The sequence below is a fragment of the Ambystoma mexicanum genome, chromosome 1p, assembly GCF_040938575.1.
Source record: "Ambystoma mexicanum isolate Mex_15411 chromosome 1p, UKY_AmexF1_1, whole genome shotgun sequence".
In the NCBI taxonomy this organism is placed as follows: Eukaryota; Metazoa; Chordata; class Amphibia; order Caudata; family Ambystomatidae; genus Ambystoma; species Ambystoma mexicanum.
In genome coordinates, this window is record NC_090921.1 from 1,097,631,552 (window position 1) to 1,097,654,420 (window position 22,869).

General features: G+C 46.9%; 1 protein-coding gene across 1 annotated transcript in view; it reads right to left on the minus strand.

The window, feature by feature from the left end:
• The window catches only part of LOC138569204 (butyrophilin subfamily 1 member A1-like), a 259,914-nt gene that overhangs the window by 67,188 nt on the left and 169,857 nt on the right, over window positions 1-22,869 (minus strand). The window contains exons 4-6 of the mRNA XM_069647015.1: window positions 6,597-6,617; window positions 3,304-3,324; window positions 3,196-3,216 (exon numbers count right to left, since the gene is read on the minus strand). Coding sequence (XP_069503116.1) covers window positions 3,196-3,216; window positions 3,304-3,324; window positions 6,597-6,617 — 63 coding nt within the window. The remainder of the gene's footprint in view (window positions 1-3,195; window positions 3,217-3,303; window positions 3,325-6,596; window positions 6,618-22,869) is intronic.

A 22,869-nucleotide genomic window follows, 5' to 3' on the forward strand; every position in this document is an offset into this window, starting at 1 on the left:
AGAGGAGGCCTAAATTGATCCTAATAAAACAGTGGAGGAGTTGACATATACCTCGATACTAATGCAGAGCGAAAAGCAGTTTGCAATGGAGTAGAGGCGGGTTGATAGATGCAGGTGACAGAGATGTTGAAAACAAAGAGATTAGTGAAGCCTTGTGCACAGCAGGCTGTAAAGAGTAATTTGAAGAAGTAACTGGGGCTTTCTATTGATTTGACCACTTGTGTAATTTATAAAAAGGAGGCGGTAGTTTAAAACCCATGCAATATAAAGGAGCAGTCGCATACCTTTTTGTATGTTACTGCTCACCATATTAATATTAGGAATTTCCTCCTCGCCAAGAAGGCAGTCCAGACTGTCCACCTCATGAAAGGAGTCCTCCCAGGTGAGCACTCAATCTCACTGAACGTAGAGTGATGAGTGTTCTTCACAGTCGGGTAATAGTTGAGCCGTGAAATTGATTGAAGCAGAACCCATTACGAATGAACACAGCTTCTCTCCTCGCAGAGTTTACCATTGTGTCCTTGCACTCAGTCACAGTGAACAGGTTCATGTGCCTTGCAAATTTTCCTTCATAGGCGTCAATCTTAAACCTGAGCCAGATCTCCATGCTGTACAGTATGTCCAAATGCTGAGATCCTCAAAATGTGTTCTCTTGTTAAAAAAAAACATCTCTGGTGTCTTTCTATACCCTCGCGCGCTGGTTTTGCTCATCTCGCGCCTAGCAACACTTGTGTACAGGCGCGTTATAAATGCCATTTCATGGCATATGCCATGAGTGGGACTGTGCCATGCTATCTCCTTACCTCACAATAATGCTACAGGCTCATTTTCAGTTCAGGAGAGTGGGGCTGATATGTACCCTCTTAGAATACTGAACAGGTAAACTGCCAACTCAAGATCAAGGGTTTACTGTATGCATTCCACAGGATTTCCCCAGGTGTTCTCATTAACCACTCAGCCTCTCCATTGGCTTGTGATGATTAAGGTGCTCTGTGCTATGCCTCGTGCGTCAGGATAGGTTTTACACATTCTACCATGGAGCAGGAATCGATGAATAGCCAATTAATTCTCTAGTTTGGGAAGCACCACCTGCACTATTGTGGAGCACACCCCAAAATAAACCGGTGGATACTGGCAGTGTTCATCCGCAACCACCACCACCAGCCGTGGGCTGTTTAGAAGGCTTCCGAAGTCTCCATAGACTTCTTCCTTTGCTTTGTGCTGCCACCAGCCAAGGTGATTTGTTTCTGAAAATACACGCGTACGGTTCTGATTAATACAAGGCTAGCCGTCTGTGTGATATGTGAAGTATTATGTTGTAATCTTGTAACATGTGCTTTATGCCTCGCTGATGAAATCGTGTCAAGGCCCCACCTACAGCTCAATAAGAAGGGATCCCTGTGTACGAGGAAGGTTTGAAAGCTCTTGATCAATGGTGGAAGGTAGAAGGACGTTGTATGGTAAGATTCCAAAAGGAAAGGTGAGTCAGGTGGCCCCTTTCACAAATCTGGGGTTTCTGCAGGTCTTCTGAAGAGCAAGGATGTTTTAAGTCACTAATCCAGTGTGAATGTGCGGTGGAAAATATTTTGAAAAATGAAAGGGTCACCCCTGACATTTTGTTTGCATATATGTTTTTCAATGTTTGCAAGATTTTCATCACATAAGAATGGTTGAACTAATGAATTAATACATTTGTTTTTACAGAGCGTATTCTGTACCTCCAAATAGGTATTTTGGCGCTGAAAAGTTACATTTCAGGTATGATCAAAAATAGTACAAAGAAATGAATGGCCTGATTCATGGAATTCTTTGCATGGTGCAAAGTCACTTTCACTGGTGCAAAGGGACTTTGCACTGCCAGCAAACACCCTGATTCATGGAGCAGTGCAAAGTGCATTTTTGCCCTGCAAAGTCACTGTGCGTGGCACAAAGACACTTTGCATTATTCCATGAATCAGGGTGTTTGTTGGCAGTGCAAAGTCACTTTGCACCGTGCAAAAAAATCCATGAATCAGGCCCTAAGTGTAAGAGTTGTAAGACGCATGAACAAACACCATTAAGTCCAATTTAGATGCACCATGGTGATAAAAGCAAAAACTGCCCAACTTGGCCAGAAGGGCACCTAGACCAAGAAACACTATGGGATGCAAAAGCAGCCGGAAAAGAGAAATGGAAGCCCACTGTATACAGCTGGGACTCAAATGTGGAAAAAGAAGGCATTTAAAAAGTAGGAGGGCTGATGACTGAGCCCAAGGACAGGTCCATGGGTGGCTGGGTAGTAGCGAGTTTGAGGCTCCTTTATGCAGAGTCACGATTGGTGTCCCTCTAACAATGAATCCCGAAGGGTAGTGGAATAGGGAATTCACCTAAGGTGCCATTATCTCATCCGGCTGACCATAAAGCCAGGTTTGCACTGTAAGACTGCCGGGCATAACCGAGTGACGGATTAATAGCACGTACACCAATGTTTTTCAAAGCCAAAGGTACTTGAACTGAATGAGGGCGAGGAAGTATTACTCCCCAGGGGGGATTCTATTTGAAAATTAAATCCCTGGAGGAGAGTTTGTGAGGGAGTTGATGCATTCCGCGACACCGGTCACAGATGTCAAAACTGACTCCACACTGCCCTCCTCCTCCATGCTGCGGAAGACCGAAAACCAGTGGCTTCCCCCACACAACCTGATGAAACCTGACCTGAATCGGAAGTGGAACCGGGGCCACCCGCACTCTTTCCCATGCGTGCCACGTATCTACACGGCATAATGCACCAGACTTGGATGTTCACAGCCTCGCTGGGAATCGTTATTGTTACCAATGGAAGGAAAACCTTTGAGGCAGGAACATGTTGTTTTGTGAAAGTAAGTTTCCATGTTATTTGCTACCATTATGCGCGTTTCCCCAAGAATGCAGTGGCACAAATTGAACCTCACTGTTATATATTTGCGAAGGGCAACGCCTTCACTGGAAAGGCCACCAGATAAGGAAGGCAATGTGGACAATGTGACCAGGCAATGGCTGGTGAGCAAACAGGACTGGCAAAAAGAGGCCGAGAAATTCCCCAAATGAGTGGCCACGAAAATATGAACAATGAGTAATTTTTTTATTGTTTATTTTTCTGTTTGGTGCATGTAAAGAAATGAAAGCTTGCCGAAGTCACAGAACCCCTCTAGGGACAGCACGTGCTGGCACACTTACCTATTTCACCCTGCATACCATCTGCAATAAAATAAAAGCACAGGAGTGTGAGTCTTGAGTGCCTGTGTTACAGCGCTTTGATGTTTACAGACTCATTATTCCACTTACCTCTTTCTTTAATTAAGAGATCTGTAAAAAGAAAAGATAGAAATTGAGTTTGACAGACCCGCAGAGCAATGGTCAGACATTAGCACCTATTTGTTTTAATATATATATATATATATATATATATATATAGCATAGTTTATAAGTAAACAGTGCATGAGTCTTCCACTTTTTTCCTCTAAGGACTTTCTTGCTCTGAGGAAAGTTTAGTAGTACATCAAGGCATACCTCATTGGCTCCCAGCCCTGAAACCTCATTCTGCCTACCCTACTGATTACAAAGGGTGAAGGGCACGCAACCACCAGACCTACAGCTGCTTCCCAGCCAGGGAGACTCACAGAGGATATAGTCCTGCAAACATTCATGAACTGTCTCATTTGGTGTAGAAAAGTCTAGAAGGTTTCTGTGATGGTTGTATTGAGTGGCTAATTTACAACAAAGTCCCCCAAGCATAACAAGGAGGCAGATACAATTACCCAGGCCAGTTGTCTACCCATTTGTTCAAAATGTATTTTCCACATGTATTTCATCTATTTCCCATGCATGACACATATGTGACAGGTATGATGTTAACAGCGACAAACATGTATTAGTAGCACATACATGTCACCCTGTAGTCTCACACTGGACCTACAAGGGCAAGTATAAGACCAATTAGGGCCCTGCACTAAATGATCAGAAGATCACTTGCCTGACAAAGGTTGGCATGGAAATACAGCACTGCCATGCCACCCTGCACACCCCTGCCATGAGTAAGGGGTGCCACGACCTGTTCCTAGGATGCCATGTGGCATTCTGTATCTTCATAATAGTGGCACCCTCCCTTCAGGGCATCCCTTGTATGCGCCATTGAAAGAGATGAGCAATGTAAAACTGGCCAATAGAGAGGCTAGGTTATCCAGAAGCCCGACTTGAAGGAGGGCAAGCCATGTAAGTTGCACCCCGGCTTGAAAGGCACTGCACTTCTCAAGTGACAGCCCTTAAGGGAGATAAGATTGTTTACATGTGCATTAGCAGTCTCATTCTGAATACATAACGTGGAATGGAAAATAGAGACTAAAGCAAGTCTTCCGGCTGTTAGGTACAGTCTGGGTAATTTAATGGATTATCCAGATGGGGCAGGGAATGGAGCAGAAATCTGAGCTGCCTGTTAGCCCTGCTCCATGCCGGAAGAACGCTAGCTAATTTCTAGCAGGCGGGGCGTGAATCCCTATGGATTCCTCCTGTTTTTACACCAGCTAAAAGCAGGCTGAGTACGTAGGAGTGTATTGCAATGCAGGCCATCATACAGATGCATGGGTGCCGGCGTTATCAGTTCTTCTCTGGTTGTTTTTAAAAAAAAAAAAGCATAATAACCTGTGATCTCTGGCACTACCATGCCCTTTTACACCCCTCCAGACAAGAATAAAGATCCCACAGAGAAGGGCAGAGACAATTAAGTGTTAGTGTTGGGGCTGTCCATTCTGTGGCATCAGCATCCCACTTAAAATGAGCCACTAAAATGGCTCTCTGGCCATGGTCGGTTAACCCTAGCTCAATGGGCAGTTTAGACTTTCTAAGCTAGGTGCTAAGGATTAGCGTTTTTAATTAAAAGATTTGACTTGTTTTAAAGATATAATAAAAGGCATCAGACAATGGGGGAAGTCATCTTCTGAGAACAAGCGAAATCTGAAGATGTACAGTAGGTAATATATGCATTTAGACATGAAGAATACTAACATCACACCCACAAACATAAAGAACACTAACATAACCAATGTATAAGGTGAATTCAACATGAACGACACGCAAATATAGCTCGCTAATACAGAAGCAAGAGAGTAGTGGGGCAGCCATTTTATTCAAAATGGAAGCTGCAGCATGTCTCTGAATGAGCACAGGTCTCAAAGCCTCAGGAAAACTTAAAAGGCTGAATCAACAGAAATACATATCCGTGCAGAGCTCAGACAATGGTTGGCAACTAGTGCCAAAGTTAGAGTGAAATAAGGGAGGATTGGAACAGCGTAACAAAGTCATGAAATACCAATTCCCAAGACACAAGCCGTATACTCCTAGATGAATTAAAGTTTCAGAAGGGCACACACAACCTTTGACGGTCTGGTGCAGTAGAGCAGTAAGCCAAAAAAACTCTATGAAGCATAACCAAGAGTGTCCCCAGGGGCAACAGAAAGCAACAGAAAGCATGACACACACACTAATATTAGATTAGCTAAAACCTCAATAAATAGGAGGTAATTCAATTCCATACACAGTCTCATAGCACGTGACACATACACAGAGAACACTGGCCATTCATTAGAAGCAAACACAGATAGGACACTTGCCGTATGCCCAAAACGCAAACGTAGACACGAGGAGCCACACAAGGCCAAGTACAAAGTGATTGCCCGGTCTCATGGCCTGGGAAGGAGGGATGGTAACTTTTTTAATTCGAAGATGAACAGTCCATGGGCCTCTCGCCCCCTACTATGTATCTGACTCATATCTTGATGACCTCTCAAGTGTCCAAGGTTGGTTAACAGAGAGCCAAGATATCAGAATCCGTGCTGTCACGCCGCCAATGAAGTAGTATGTCAACCAGTCACTTGTCGTAGAAGTGATGCGTTTTACCCTTTATCAATATAGGGGTGGTTCCAGGTGGAGCCATCAGATACTTATAACCCAATAAACTGGTTAACCACTATGAAATCTATATGTAGCCAAACCCACTAACATATCCCTGTGTTATGTTGTGACATCATTGATGACAAGTTTGTAGTACTTAAGCTATTGTTTCTGATTGACATGTTGAGATCAGCGAGACTTGAATGATTGTACGCAGTCCCAGCTTTGTTTCGATGTGAATAAAGTTGGGTTTTCCCATGCACTTTGTCTACTCTGTCATTGAGTCTGGTCTGGACTGAGTTTGATACCTCTTGTCCTATCTTGGATTTTGGGGCACCTTAACACTGTTATTCTTTCCAGTTAAGCCTCTAGTGGGATCTCTGAAAAGGAACACCACAAAGGAACAAGTGTTTTTTTTTATTGTATTAGCTGAAATTAATCAGCTTTTCAAATGGTTTTGAAAACCAGTTGGATGACAAGCAATCCTTCAATAAAAGAATTTTCAGGATTTCTTAGCCACAAAATAAGTGGACAATTCTAGGTTAAAACTATTCACTTTAGACTTTCTGTAAAACAGGTTTAAACGTGGAAAGATGAGAGAGGGAGACATCACGAGTACCGATTCAAATGCAAGGTATGAAGTGATAGGTGAAGCATAGCTATGCAAACCTCTCAGGAACAACCACACTTACCTTTCTCCTGTTGAAGAGTTTCTACAACAAAGAGGAAACATGAATGTTACTAGGTCCAGTTGCCACCAATGCCCCATATGCCACTGTCTCTGTTTATACATCATACACTAAGGCTCTCTAAACCTAAAGGTCAAGGTGCCACACTGATGTGGATCTCGCTGAATCTTTGTTCTTCTCAAGAGCCCCCTTCTGTAATTTATACTCAAATTGTCCACTCACCTTTGTCTCTTTGTAGAGAAGGTGAAAAATTAGCCCCGTGAGAAAGGTCATCTTTGCAAATTAATTTATTGTTTAGAAATTCATCATCACATTTCTATATTTGCAGCATCTGTGATATAAAACGATTGCTAGGAAAATTCAGGTTTGTAATATTTGATCATGACACCACTAGTCATGCTCCAGAAATTGGCTTACGTTTCTATACTCTTTGTGGCATTGCATAAGATTTCAAAATGCTTTTCGTGGGATTTAAACCTATTTTCCACTCAAAATATACTGTATGTTTGATCCTTATGATAAAGCTGTTCCACCAGATTCACAGAAAGGATTCCCCCTTCCTCTTATTACACCCTCTTTATAAATAATTAATGTACATAGTTTGATGTAAAACTTCTCGAACTTTCGATTTATTGCTTAAACAGAACATGTACAGTGGATTACGTTTTTACGACACATTCCGTGGCAGACTAGCCTACATGAAAATTGGAAGCCAACTTGATAGGACAGTCCCTTTAAATGGGTCGGATTAGAGCCGTCACATTTTTGGCACGACTGACAAGTCTTTTAGAAACAGATTTCTCTAACAACCAGCCCACTTTTGATGGGGCAGCACAGACAGGGATGGAGCCAGCATCAAAACTTTAAGGGGAGTGAAAACGATTTTTTTTAAAAAGGTGGGAGGGGCATACGTAATCACCCAAATCACCCAAAGTGCCTGCAAGGCCACAATCAGTTGTACCTTTGCTTAAAAATGCATAGGTGACAATACACTCTTGGCAATTAAGAAAAAGTTATGCATGTGGGTGCTGACATTCATGCAAGGAGAAGAATGACGTTACATTGAAACCTGAAATATGTCACCCTGAAACAATTACACTATACCCATTACGTTTCTACTGCTTTAGAGTCAGGGAATGCAGGTCTCACCCTCTGATGCTGCAAAACTAAATAGTGCTCATCAAACAATATACAACGGCCTGGTGCAATACTAAATGGTGGCTGTCAATGTAGGACTGAAAATGCCGGATCCTACACAGTATAGGACTGCACCACTGCAATATTAAAAATTCTACCTGACAGGTGGACGGAAAACAATGCACATGATTGAGGAAGCATTAATTACCCTATTTTCTATGGGAGTAGAAATGGGGGCAGTTGTGTTACTTGGAATCTCCACCAGCATCAGCCTCACATCAATGCATTTACATTAAAAGAAAACTTGCGACATACATAGTTGTATTTACTTGGTATCCCCAAATCCTTAGGGTGCACTCCATTTAACAACACACTTTGCTGCATATCATGCAGCCAATTCCTAACCAGTTCATCATCCTTGCTTCCATCCAAAGGCTAAAAATCATTTGTATAAGAATGCAGTGTGTCAAAAGGTTTCAGAGATTTTTCTCCAACTGAAGTGGACTACATCCATACTGCCTTTCTTGACTTTTCTCTGGGCCATCCTGTGAAAAACTTTGATTGGAATTGCCATTTATGCCCTTTATAATAACATGTTCATTCTGTAATCCAGTTTTCCCTGTCCATCCAACAATACTTTTTTATCAAGAGTTTTCACAAAACATATCAATACATAACATGTGTGCCAACGTTTTAAAATCACTTTAATAGACTAAGTTATGGTTATGGGCAATTAATTCTGTAGCAATCCAGAAGTGTGGGTAATAAAATATATTAACACAAATTTTAGATGTGAACCAAAACTGAATCATACATAAAACACAAACACCTTCTACAAAGTCTGTCATAAGGATGTGTGCTAAACTAGGGGCAAACACTACCCCCATAGTAATTCCTTTGATTTTATTTAAAAATAATTAAGTAACAAAACAAAAACATTTTTTGCTCTTTGATCACTAACCTGTTCCTAAACAAACAATCAAAAGATCTAGGGGCTGATTCATGGAACAAATGTGCGCCGAAATTTGTGGCGCAAGCTGGCGCAACCGTGAAAAATCAAGCGCATGCGCATACACGCGATTCATGGAAGGCTGTGCGCATGTTTTCCCTGGGAAGTGCGCCGAATCCGCAGGGTGGCACTGACGGGCGCACACGTCACTGCAGCATCCCGAATGCCGTGCGCGATGTGCACAACGTGTAGCGCACACACCAAAAGGAGGCGGAACATGCAGAATGGGGAACAACCAGTGAAAATCAGGGCGTAACTGGGGAAGTACTGCTGGGAAATAAACAGAACGCCCACACGCACGCGAACTACACGTATTCATGGAATCGAATAGGGGAAACACGCGCATGCCAAAAGACACGCACAGGCCTAAACAGGTCCGCCACACGAAGGCAGGCGGAAGTGACCCCGCGCAGTATAAAAGGGTGCCCAAACAACAAACACGTATATACAGCTACGATGAATTTCCCATCCTGTGGCCCCTTATGAGAAATGACGTGTCACGCAACTCTCAGACATCCCAAAAAAGCAAGAAAAAGAGATACGCGACCCCTGTAGCCCACGTGCGTGTAAAAAAACACATGCAGTACACTGTGGCAGCCAGGAACACAAAAAATGCATACGTGATGAACACGCAGGCTAGTATGCCCGAAAAAAAGGGGTACGCGACTAACAGGGACACCCGCAGTAGGAAAAATAGCATGTGTGACTCACCATCTGCCTTGCGTGTAGAAGAAGAACGCGTAGCCAACACCCACGCCAAAAGAAGAAGTACGCACTGTAGCCGCTGTGAAGTAATCGCGTGTGAACCCCAACATCTGGAAAACACACACACCGCTTCCCACGAAAAACACATACAGAGTGATGGAAACCCACGTGGGTCCTTCAACCCTTGCCAGGGAAACGCCCGCGCACATGTTACATCACCTACGCGCTTACGCGCCAAGGGCCTTTCCTCAGAATTCATGCAAACGTGCTGTTTTTCAAGTGCTAAATCACTCCGTATCAAGCTGGCCACGCGACAACACACAGAAGACCACGCTCCTGCCCAGAAAGCCGAATTACTGCCCACCAGAGCCCCAAGCAGCCTCCCACGAGCCATCTGCTGCTGCCTGCCTGCCTGCTGCCACCGTGCCCTGCCATTTGGTGCCTGCACATCTGCCATCTGCAGGGGTCCAGTTGCTGTGACCACCCCTGTTGGACAGAAGACTCCCGACTGGTGTTCCATCACTCCACAGCCCAGCCCCAGGACCCGGTTTCCCACCCACACCTGCCTCGGGGGTTGCCATGTCCGACACAACACCTTCCGGCACCAGTGGCAACCCCCCAGCAGAGAGGCAGAGGGCTACCAGCTTCAGTGAAAAGGAAGTTGGTATCCTGGTGGAGCAAGTTCTGGGGCATTATGATGCCCTCTTCACACCATCGCGCGCCGACAAGGAAGGACGGAAGAGGATCTGGAAGGACATAGTGGGTGCCATCAACGCGGAGGGGCTGGCACCCTGCGACATCAGACACGGCCAGAAGCACTGATAGGACAAGTCCAGGACCCTCAAGAAGGCCTGGCGCCTCTTGGAGGCAGCAGAAGCAGTTGGGTGCCAGGTCCAGCTTACCACCCAGCAGATGAGGGTCCTGGAGCGCATTTGCCCAGTGCTTCACCAACAGATCCTCAGGATGCAGGCCCGTCTGGAGTCGAGCGGTAAGTGGCCATTCACGTTTAAAACAGTGCATGTTGCAGTGTGCTGGTAGGTAGCTACTTGGCTGCATGTGTGACATGGGTCATGTTTGGATGTGTGTGTGCAGGAACATGATGGTGCTGCATGTGAGTCCGGTCAGGCGTGACCCACATGGATGGTGTATGTGCTACAATGCATCATGCGGAGCAGCATGCGGAAAGCACACATGTATGCATCTTTGCGTCTGTACTTTGACATGTTTGGGGTGTGAGAGATGTGTGCTGCTGTCATGGACATGCATGATGTACATGTCCGTGTGTCCGAGTAGTGTGTGCGCCATGGATGCATGACACATGTCTGTGACAATGTGTTGATTCACTGATACTGCCTACTCATCCTTGTATCCACTGTGTCTGTGGGTATACGGGGCCAGATGCATGACCCTCCGGTGATGCGTGTGCATGTGATCTGCATGTCCCATGTGGCATGTGAGTTTCAGCCCACCATTGGATGTTTTTACAGTGCCGTGGACATGGATGCAAATTTTTGTTGCATGTGCCATGCCGGTTCCTGCATGTGTGTTGCCTGCACTGACCCATGTGTTGTTGGGAGACATGATGGAAGTGACGTTTGACAGTGCCACTCATGTGCTATTGCTTTCTGTCTAGGGGACTATTGTACAGTAACCGGATGCTTGTGTTCAATGTCTCCCTTTACACAGCGGCGAGTGAAGAAGAGGGCGGAGACGGCGCTGTGGAGGAAAGCGGTAGGGATGCCTCCACTGGCCGGCGACGCAAGGCCCAGTCACCCTCCCAGGAAATTCCATCATCCGGGAGCTAGGGGACTGGTGCCACGTCTGCCACTATGGCTGCAGCGGAAGGGGTGGGTGAGCCCCCACAGGGGCCTGCGATGGCAGAAGATGGTGCAAAGCCATCCAGGTTGGTGGTGTGTACAGAGGAGGAGGAGGCCGCTACAGAGCCGCGCATGGGGCCTGGTGGGGGTGGTACCACTGGTGCAAATGGTGCAGAAGGCAGCACAGGTCGCAGCGGAGGGGCCTGTGCATGTCACTGTCCCTGACACTGTGACTGCATCACCATGCACCAGCAGGGATGCCCCGTCCCAGGCTCGTCTGCAGGTAGGGGGGAGCTCCTTGTCATCTGGCACTCCTTTACCTGCGGACGAGGGGAACCGTGACGTGATTGAGTCCGTCCTGATTGGTGTCGCGTTGCACACACGTGACATTCATGATCACGTGCGTGCTTCCTGGGGGGACCATGCACGTCATCACAAAGAGCTGTGTGTCAACGTGGCCCAGTTGGGAGGGACCGTGGTCGGGGGTTTCCTCCATGTGTCGGCCACTCTTGCGGCCCTCTCCTCTTCTGTGCACACTACACGCCAGTCATTCTCCATGCCGTCTTCCGGCCCAGATGCCACCAGGGCCCCCTGTGGACCTTCCCCAACAAACGCAGCCAGCCTGGTGGAGATCCCATCCCTGCCGCAATTGGGAGTTGGAGGTCCAGCAGGGGTGGCCACCCCACTAACTGGCCCCCAGCGGATGGAGGATGTGCCGGCATCATAGGGCAGGGCACGTGCACGACGGCGCCGGGGGATTCCATCAGCCCGGATGCCGTCGTGGTGGCAGAGGCAGTTGCGTCGGAAGCAGCAGCAGGCTCAGCGTGGGAGGCATCATGGCTCAGGGCCATCAACACCCTGGGGGCAGGCATCGGCCGATGGGCAGGAGGACCCTGGACTGGGAATGTCTTCCGCGTGGCAGCGGTTGTGCTGGCAAATGATGCGGAGAGGCGGCGGGCGGATAGGGCATGGCTCAGGATGGTCAGGGCGGAGAACTCCATGCACCGGGCTTTGAGGCGGGTGGAGGGCCTCGAGGAAACTCGCAGGGAGTTGAGGGATTGCATGGCTGCATCCCTGCGAGACCTCAAGTCCAGGGAACAGGCCCGCCTCCGGAACATCGACGTGGAGTTCGATGATGCCCTGGGCCAGAACATCAAACAGTGAGTCGTAGGATTAGCCCGCTGCCTTTGTAAATAGTTATGTAGTTGTATGTTTCCTTTATTTATTTTTTTCCTTTGGGGCGCATGGACTATGCCCCGCCTTTTGTAAATAGTTATTTATTAGGTAGGTTTTTTCTTAGGTTTCCTTTGGATTGTTGGGCACATGGACCCTTTATTTTTACATTGTATAGTTATGGACCTGATTTTACATTTTTATTTTTAGCATGGAGGAATGGTTTGGTTTTTATTTTGACTTTGGATTTGGTTTTATGGACGGACACTTTGGACGCATTTTTCTTTGGATTTTATTGATTTCAGCATTAATATTTTTTTTTCCTTCATTTCGGACATCCTTTTATTTATCACATGAGTCGGGGCCTGCTGGCAGGTGCCCGTCACTGGCGGTGGGCTGGGGACATGAGTCGGGGCTCCCAAGTGCATGGTGCCATTTGACCTGCCTGCGGGTCATTGTCATGGTGGATGGGCTGCCTGTGGGGCATGCCCAGGGGCGTAGGGTGGTAACCTGTGGGGTGGGCTGCCTGCAGGGCATGGGGAGGGGGGGCGGGCACACCCAGGAGGACCGACACTGCACAATCCTGTGTAAAACTCCCTGCGCACCCCTCGGAATGCACGTACCCCGCTCGCGGCAGCGAAATCGTGTGTAAAACTCCACGCGCACCCCCGGAATACATGTACCCCGCTCGCGCCAGGCCTATCACGTGCGGAACTGCACGCACACCCCCAGAATACACATACCCCGCTCGCGCCAGGCCTATCGCGTGTGGAATTGCACGTGCACCCTCGGAATAGACGTTCCCCGCTCGCGCCTCGCCTTTCGCGTGTGGAATTGCACGCGCACCCCTTGAATACACAAACCCCGCTTGCGCCAGGCTTATCGCGTGTGGAATTGCATGCGCACTCCCGGAATACAAGTACCCCGCTCGTGCCAGGCCTATCGCGTGTGGAATTGCATGCGCACCCTTCGGAATACACGTACCCCGCTCGCGCCAGGCCTATCGCATGTGGAATTGCACATGCACCCCCGAATTTGCGCAGGCAGCCCTTTCACACTCCCCATGCCCCGCAGGCAGCCCATCCACCCTCCCCATGCCCCGCAGGCAGCCCATCCACCATGACCATGACCGGCAGGCAGCCCATCACCCCAGTCCATGACCCGCAGGCAGCCCATCACCCCAGTCCATGACCCACAAGCAGCCCATCCACCCTCCCCATGCCCCGTAGGCAGCCCATCCACCTTCCCCATGCCCCGCAGGCAGCCCATCCACCATGACCATGACCCGCAGGCAGCCCATCACCCCAGTCCATGACCCACAGGCAGCCCATCCACCCTGCCCATGCCCCACAGGCAGGCCACACCACAGGGGGGAGTTTTTCCACGCATTTTACCTTACGCGAGCGGGGTACGTGTATTCCGAGGTATGCACGTGGAGTTTTACATGCGATTTCGCTGGCGCGAGCGGGGTACGTATATTCCAAGGGGTGCGCAGGGAGTTTTACACGCCATTTTGCTGGCGCGAGCGGCGTACGTGTATTCCGAGGGGTGCACAGGGAGTTTTACACGTGATTTTGCTGGCGCGAGCGGGGTACGTGTATTTCGAGGAGTACGCGGGGAGTTTTACACGCATTTTCGTGGTTGGGGGGCTGTATGCTGGTCCACTGGCCTTTGCGCCATGTACTGGATTTGTGAAATGTTTTTGGCGCGTGGGGTTGGGGGCGTAACTGGCGCTGCTGCAGGGTCGCTGCGCCACGGCTGCTTATGGATGTATAAATCCATGAATACGCTGTGCTCCTAAATGGGTTTTGGTGCACGCGGCTGGCGCAGACTGCCGCACGCGCACTCTGTGAGCCAGCCGCGTGCGCCACTTGTGCGCTAAATTTTATGAATTACCCTCATAATGAAATGTTTATGCCAAATCAGATTGCAGTTGGTTTCAGACAAGATATGCTTTTCTACTTGATCATTTATATACTATGTATATGACGTTCTTTTCTTATGATTACCTGTTACGCATTGGTTAATGACCAATGGTCCGCCAATTTAATTCTTTGTTGGGATAATATTCTGCATAGGCAAATAAAATATTTTAACATGAATGAATGAATAAATATGTTTTATATTTGTTTAATAGATTTGTATTTGTTTTTCAAATTGTTATTGTATTTGTGTTATGTGCATATTTCCCAAGGGAACAATGGTTTGCAAGTACTAACATTAAGGCATTGCCAAATGCATACCCATGTCTACACAAAAGCCAAAACCATTGGCTTTGCCGATACTTTTCTGGTATATGTTCTGCCTTTCCAAGCTTAACTTGCCAATGCACATCGATCACTCTTGAGAGCCTTTTAATCATATCTATGTATCGGTCAGGTCAAGGTTTGTGGATATTTTATTGATGGAACCAAATACATATTTGAATCAATATAAATATACGGGCATGTAGTCCAGGATCTGACAATTTGAAGGTGATGTGCTTATGCATTTCAAGAGCAACCTGAAGTGGTTATTTTCAGAAATTGTAACACCAGGGGCAATATTTAGTGTGGTAGTTAAAGGGAAAGTCTCCTTTATTTTTAACAATTTGGGAGTGCCATTTGATGGGTTGATAACCATATTTTATTGAACTAAGTATACAAACACAGATTATTCTACAAGAAAACATTACATTTAACATCTAGATATCTAAACAGACAATAGCAATCTGTTGTGACTTCAACATAACCAATCACAAACATCAACAAGCTCTGAATGGTTGTGAATGCCATTTTAATTGCAAATGTCTTTTACGGGTCAGGCCTGATTTGCCCTTTCAGCCCAAATCTGATTTGTTGCATCATTCCATGCACTTCATTCTAGACCACGTGAACTTGGATCATTTTGGAGCATAGCCTACTCGAACACGTTCTTTGGAGAACCAGTTGGCAATACTAGTTAGAGTAGTTATATCCTGCACATAAATGTAGTTTTGAGGACCTGCAGATTGCAGTTTCATCTGATTTAAACATCCCAGATAAAAGAGTTGCTTTGCCAGTGTTTCATGTCAACCCAAACTATGTGGTCTGGGTTAAAAAATCTGTTAGCCTCTTCTTAAAAAAACAGGAGCAGTCATTTTAGCGCTGTTTTTAGCATGAAGACAGGTTTCACATTCATACCCCAGTGGGCCACTCCTACCAACATAACCATTAGACATTGCCATTTACCCACATTACAAACCAACACATTCTATGATCTGAACAACAAACACCTGTCCAAAAGCAGAGGTGCTCATACTGTTAGGTATTGGCAACTGCGATGCAAGCTAAGTACAAAGTAACCCTTTACATACCATATGGTGATTTCCATGACCTCTGACTTTCCCTCTCCCCTCTAATACTCACATTCCACCAAGGCCTCTTTTTAGGCATGCTCTCGTGGCAAATGGCAGCTCCTTGGGCGGTGTCGGATGAGGCCTGCCTGCTTTCAGATGAGTTATCTTTATCAGCAGATGATGTTGGTCTGGTCCCAGTGCAAAGTACGAATTTTCAGTCTCAGCCATAGCAAGGGAGACCTGGCTTAGTGAACACCCTTTGGCTTGAGAAACACAGTCAATAACCTTAGCATTGTTCAAGTTATGACTGCTTATCAAGGGTTCCTTGTCATAATATCCCAGCAAACGTGAGCCATACAAGAATGGTGACTTTTTTTGCAGCGATATTACCATTTGGAAACTGCGGGGGACCCCCCTGCAACCCCCGCTCCCATTTACCCCATGAATTATCTTTCATTTGATGTTTTGGAGATGGAACAGGCCATAAGGTGCCCATGCCTGGCAATGCCAACAATGCTTTGCATTGGGAGATGCCCTTCAGAGGTTTTTTGCACCCTATCATGGGTGAGATCCATGGTGATCCTTCACGTGTAGAAGAGCCATTCCATAGAGTCACAGCCATGTTCTCCTCTGTTTGCCTTTTTCACATCATACCGTCTCTTCTATACTTCATCAAAACTGCCCGTTGTCACCCTCAGGGCATTGCTTTTTGGGGTCATGTGCCCTTTGAGTGGCCTCTGCTACATTGTGCAGATCTGGCGAGAAGTTATACATCTGGTGAGCCTTTCTTTCCTTGGCTGTCATAGTCTGAAGAGCCAGTGCCGCCCCGCGCATCCCTACTCACCCCCGGGCTGACTTTCACTTCCACCTGGACCCATTGCTTTCCTTGTGTCAGGCACAACTACTTGTGCTGTCCTGTGCCCCTCGGGTTTTGATCAACAGTCTAAGGCATGCGCAGTGTGCCTATACTTAAGGAGCTGCAGCATCATTTACGCTTAGGGCACATGCTACCACTCTTTGCAAAAGATCTATTAATGGGGAACACTACCTGTGCAGATCATTGCAGACGCATATTTAGGGGACCAATCCCTGATTGCATTTCACCTTGTGCTGCTTAGATTTTGCTGCTTCCTTCGTGATGCTGAATTTACACAGAGGAGTGGCTTCTTTGTATGTATGGCGTCGGGCCTCAAGATACGTAATTTTATAAATCTATCCACCAGAGTTATGGAAACAGTTTGAATACCAAAATACTGTGCTGCCGCTCAAAGTTGTTATTAATAACTAGAAACTCCTTGACCACAGAATTTTAGTAGCCAGTAACAGCACCAGGGACTGATTTAAAGGCCCCATATGGGCCATTTTCTGGCCGGTAAAACCTCCACCACAGTGTAAACTGCTTAAGAGTGAAAAACAGAGAAGAGGGAGCACGGCAGTTGGCAGTAACAGTGATATTCCCTTTTGCTCTTCAAGGGTGGAGGACAAAAGTGCTAACAGAAAGAAAGTGGTGAAAGATAGGGTGATATGATAAGATATGATATGATATGGCATTTTTCACGAGCCTATACACAAGTGTTTCAAGGCGCGACGAGGCAAGGGAGGGGAAGACAGAGACAGCGATCCTACTAGGCCAGGTGACATTGAGATCGTGCAAATGCAGGGGAGGGGGGAAGGGGAAAAGTGTGGGGGGAAAGGGGAGGGGGCAGTGCAGTATAAGGAAACAGTAAAATAAATAAAGAACATAAATAATAAATAAAAGTACGGCCAGCTGATGGCAAGTGCAAGGGTAAGTGCAGACATCAGGTGTCAAGTGCTAAAAGGGGCTTTAGGGATACAGAAACAGTCCCCGAGTGCAAGAGTTGCCAGGGGGGCAGTGCAGGTGGGAAACTGGCGGGGAGGGGACCTGGACCCGAGATTAGATGGTAGCCAGGTAACCAGTGCAGTTTCAAATTCAGCCAGGAGATCAGCAGGGGAGAGGAGGAGAGAAAGCAGAAGCAAAGAGGAAGGTCTTGAGGTGATTCCGTAACCGGAGATGGTTCTCCTCAAGTTTCAGATGGGCAGGGAGGCCGTTCCAGAGGGAGGCCCCAGCAGAAGAAAGAGATCTACCACAGACTCGTTGCTTGGTGAAGCGGCTAACCTTGAGGGAGTTGGAGGCGGATGAGCGAAGAGCTAGAGAAGGAAGATGCTTAGGAAGAGAGAGTTGAAGATATTTAGGCCCCACAAGGCCTTGAGGACAATGCAGAGGGTTTTGAACTTAATCCTTGCTGCAACTGGGAGCCACTGCAGAGATTTCAGTGCTGGAGAGATACGATCCCTGGGCTTGAGGCCAAGGACAAGTCTCGCAGTCCTGCTTTGGATGAGTTGCAGAGGGCGGAGAGTAGAGACAGACAGATTTAGAAATAGGCTGTTGCAGTAGTCCAGCCTAGAGAGAACCAGAGCTCTGGCGACAGCAAGCTTCTGGGGGAAGGAGAGGAAAGGAAGAATAACTCTGAAGAGGTGCAGCTGGTAGTGCGACTTCTTAGAGACGTCGGAGATGTGAGGAGAGAAGGAGAGTGGGGAGTCGAATATGACCCTGAGGTTTTTAGCCTCACAGGGGGAGCAGGAAGAGGGCCAAGGGAGGCCCGCCAGAGAGAGACAGGAAAGGAAGGAGCAGGTGTGCCAATGAGAAGAATCTCAGTATTACTTGCCTTAAGGCAGAGATCATTGGTGGCACACCAACCCTGGATAGCAGACAGACAGTTGGAGATGAGAGAAGGAGAGAAGGTGGCTGCAGGGAGCCTGAAAATGAGCTGCGTGTCATCTGCATAGCATTGAAAGTTGGAGCAGAGAGCGACAATGCCGTGGGCAAGAAGTGCCAGGTATTGGTTGAACAGCCAGGGAGAGAGGTTAGACCCCTGGGGAACACCACAGGTAGAGATAGAGATAGAGGAGAGGAGGGACCAAAGTTGGTCCTGTGAGGGTCGATCAGAGAGGAAAGAAGTCAGCCAGGCTAGGGCCTGTTCGGTGATACCCAGGTTATCACTGAGGCGGTTGAGCAGGTGGCATGATTGACTGTGTCAAATGCAGAAGAGAGATCAAGTAAGATGAGGACACATGGGGTGTTAGAATCAAGGTTGGAGAGCAGGTCTTCACATATGTTCAGGAGAGCAGTTTCCATGCTTCTGGCAGCTGTGAAGCCAGACTGATGGTCATGGAGGCAACCAACAGATTCAGTGTGAAGATTAAGCTAGGAGATGGCCAGCTTTTCCAAGAGTAAGCCCAGGAAAGGTGTGAAGGAGATCAGGCGATAGAAGAGTGGTCAGCTGAGGGTTTCTTAAGAAGAGAGTGCACAACGGAAGTGATTTAGGGGGGAAGGGAAGACTCCATTGGCGAAGTAGTGGTTGCAGAAGTAAGCCAGAGCAGGAGCCAGGGTGTCAATATGGTTCTTGATGGTTTTGGAGGAACAGGGGTGAACCTGGCTTGGCAGGCTGAAAAACAATGGTCTGGAGGGTTGCGCAGAGCAGTGCCCGTGGTTATGTTTTATTCAAAACCTTTCAGCCATCAACTTATGGTTTTGCTAACACTAGGATATTAACAATCTGATAGGACATTACTAGCAACCATAATTCATCCTCACACCCTCCTTTATCTTTAATAAACCATGCTCCAACAACACTACAAAGTACACTGTTAAAAAGTGGCCTGGTCCATAAATCACTCAGAACATCAAGTACAAAAGGAAGCTTCTTTACTTCAGTTGCAGGATAGTTAGGATCAGGTTACAGGTTACAGGACTCAGCTACATGAGAACGCATCTACCAGCCACCCTCTCTCAAAGCCAGCTTCTCACCAACTGTCATTCAAGGAACACTGAGCAGGGCACACTCACGCAACATTCCACTTCCAGGCACTCATGACATCACATACATACTGAGCAGAGTAGGTAGGGATAAGGTAAGATACAACATCCACCTACTTTGTTCAACACACAAATCATCCTCATACCCTTCCTTATAATTAGGCAAGGCCCAAGTAGAGAAAACAGATACCAAAAGCAAAGCTTGCAGCCTTCTGGCCAAGCCAAGCTGAATAGCATGTCCAAATAAGTTCATCCCAAAATGTACACTGCACATTAGAGAACTAATGAACGCTTCATTCACACAAGGTTCAGTCTAGAACATAATGAAATTGACCACTATAGCCTTATCTGCCGCATTTTTTAAGAAATAAACAGAAGACCCCAAGATGCTTACTAAATGCAACCATACTGGAAATCTCCCATCCCTGAGCAGGATACATGAAAGTAAGGTCAGGAAACCATTTTGACAACGAGGTAGGCTTCACATCAGTACACGGCATGAGTCACACACACCTTCTACCTTTCAGCTCTGGAGCTATTCCCCAGAATCTGCACGAAAGCCTTCAGGAACCTAATTTCTCCGATTCTTTCCAGTATCCTCTGAATCTCGCAACCTTCTGGATCAAGCCCTACACTAGAATGTTTTCTGTACTCTCTCCCACACATCTTATCTCTTGTAAAATGCAGGCTATGTGGTTTAGCGGTTCTATGTGATTTAGTCAGCGTTTTTTTGTCGAATGTCTTTTTTCTTTTTTTACATTTGGCAACACATATATGTGGGGGAGACCCCCCGCAGCCCCTTCCGACCACTCCCTTTCTTTATTATCACAATTACCCACCCCCACATTTATTTGCTGCCAATTTCGTCTAAAAATATTTCACGAATTCGAATTCGACAAATTCTGCTGTGATGTAATCTCCCTATCCCCAGTTTAGCCTCTTCCTGTTCTCTTCTTCTTCTACTCTTGTGACTCTCATTGATGCATACCAACTTTCTGAAATGCTATCCGTGTTTTGTGCCTCTGCTCATAGTGTGAGTTTGGCATCAACTGTCCATGCAACAACTCTGAATGGAGGGTCTATGTCCCCATTAGTCCTGCATCTGTGATTGAGTTAAGCATTTTGTTTCCACCTTCTCCCCATGTGTGTTCCTGCTTTTCTCAAGTGTAGGCAGTTGTGTGCATTTTACAAAGGTTCATGTCTGTTGGTGATGCTGTCCCTGCAGTCTGAGGGCTCAGATAAGCCGGCATGTATCTTGGGTTCAAACTTCTGCTCTTCTCCTTGGTCTCTGTAGGTGAAAGATTGCTCATTGTCACTTGTCACATGCAGAGTCCTCCCCGACTATGAACCAGATCCCTGCCGCAACGTCTGCACTATACCCTGAGGGAACTGCATGACCAAGTGAGGCTAACCACCCCTGAAAGTTCATCTTTCAACAATCTCCTTTGCCTCTTGGTATGATAACATAAAATTAGAACTTAAAACACACACCCTTCAGTTGAGCGAGCTGCAGTTCGGCGTGGAGGAGGTGCAAGGGTATTGCATAAAATTGTTGTAAAATCCTTGCATTACTGAAATCGACCATGTAGTGGCCCCACTCATGTATGGAGAGGTAGTCCAACTTCCCATGACTGTGCATTCTCCTGCTGCAATTCCCTCCTCGGCAGCCGAATCAGGGCTGTCTGTAAATAGCACACTATGGGCAAACAAATAGTAACCAGAGGGGAGGCCTCCACCCAACCTCCAAGAAAGACAAACAAATAGGGTAGGAATCCTGGTTCTATAAAATTCCTCAGGAACCTCCAGTTCTCAAAACAATGCAACCCCCTTGAAAAGGGGGCATTGAGGGAAGATGATGCAGAGTTATACGAAGTTCCCTTGGAGGTGTGCAGGACAGAGGAAGTGGTCAACTCTGCTAACCAACAGATTTTGGATAATCCAGCTTCGAGTAATGTAACTGGGGACAGAGATTCGCAGTGGGCCAACCTCTTTGCCTAAAAGCGAGGGGATGATAAGATGACGGTTTCGAAGAATGACAGAAGTGGGCCAGGGGTGCCCTGACCCAGTCACGGCTAAGGGCTCCAACCATGAAGGGACAGATGCATGCATTCAAACTGAAAAGGGTTAGGGGGAACAGTTGATCCCGGTTAGGGCTGACTTTTCAAGATCTGTAACTCTCCTGGTGGGTGGCGGGGGACCAATTCAGGGACCTTGTTGTAATCAAGGTGAACTTCAAAGGTATATGGTGGGATCGACCTTGCAGAGACTTGTCAGGGTTCCCAGAGGGCCCCCGGTGGCTTATGTGGGTGGGGGTGAGTATCAAAGGCCACCTTCCATGCTTCAAGATGTAAACAACTATATCAGGCTAATACATGATTTAGGGGTCGAGACAAGGGGGGGGGGCCCAACCCACGGTAGAGAATTGTATGTGTTTGGGTTGTACCATCAGCAAAATTCAATCCTAAATCTAAAGTGGGGGAAACCAAGGGGGTGACACATTCCAATCTAAAGATCCAGTCTGAGCTATTATGTATCGATGAGTGGAAATGTCTGGTGTTGCAATGTTTATATGCCATTGCGGAGGAAATTATATTAAATCGTGGGAATGTTCTTAGGTTATTGCACAAAATCCTGCTACTTCACCTGATTAGTTCAAGATATATAGAGAGAGTTTGTTTCCCTGACAAAAGGCGAAAGGATGTTGTACAACTAGTGTTAAAATGTATGCTGGTTGTAAACTTGGTGATAGCAGAAGTGGATGCGGCACGGCATCTTGGTTATGATCTGTACTCTTTGGAAGATCAAAAGGGAAAGGTGCCGAAGCAAGATTCCATTACCTTTGTGAGGGAGTACCAGCATTCCAATTGAGGCCTTTGAGGATTACACACAATCTGGTAGATGACTTTAGACCTGCCTCTGACACGGGGTAATGGTATGCAGGAGAACAAAGATAATGGGCATACGTGGGCTTGGATTCCCCTCTCACTTCCTGGTGGTTGGAATAAGTTGAGTGAAAGAAGGACGTGACACTAGCAGGTGGGGTGGGGGGTGCGGGAGTTCTCCCTTCTCAGCTGGAACTCCATGGGCTTTTCTAGTCTGACAGAAATCTTAAACGGAAGTCATCTCTGGTTGACTGCCAATGTTTTGCTATTTCAAGAAGTTTGGTTAACCAGACAAGTCAGCCTGGATGGCTATACAACCTTCCGGCAATTGGCTAGGAAGTGACAGGGGGTAGACCCTCAGGCGGCCTTATAGCAGCTGTGAAAAACTATTTTCTAATT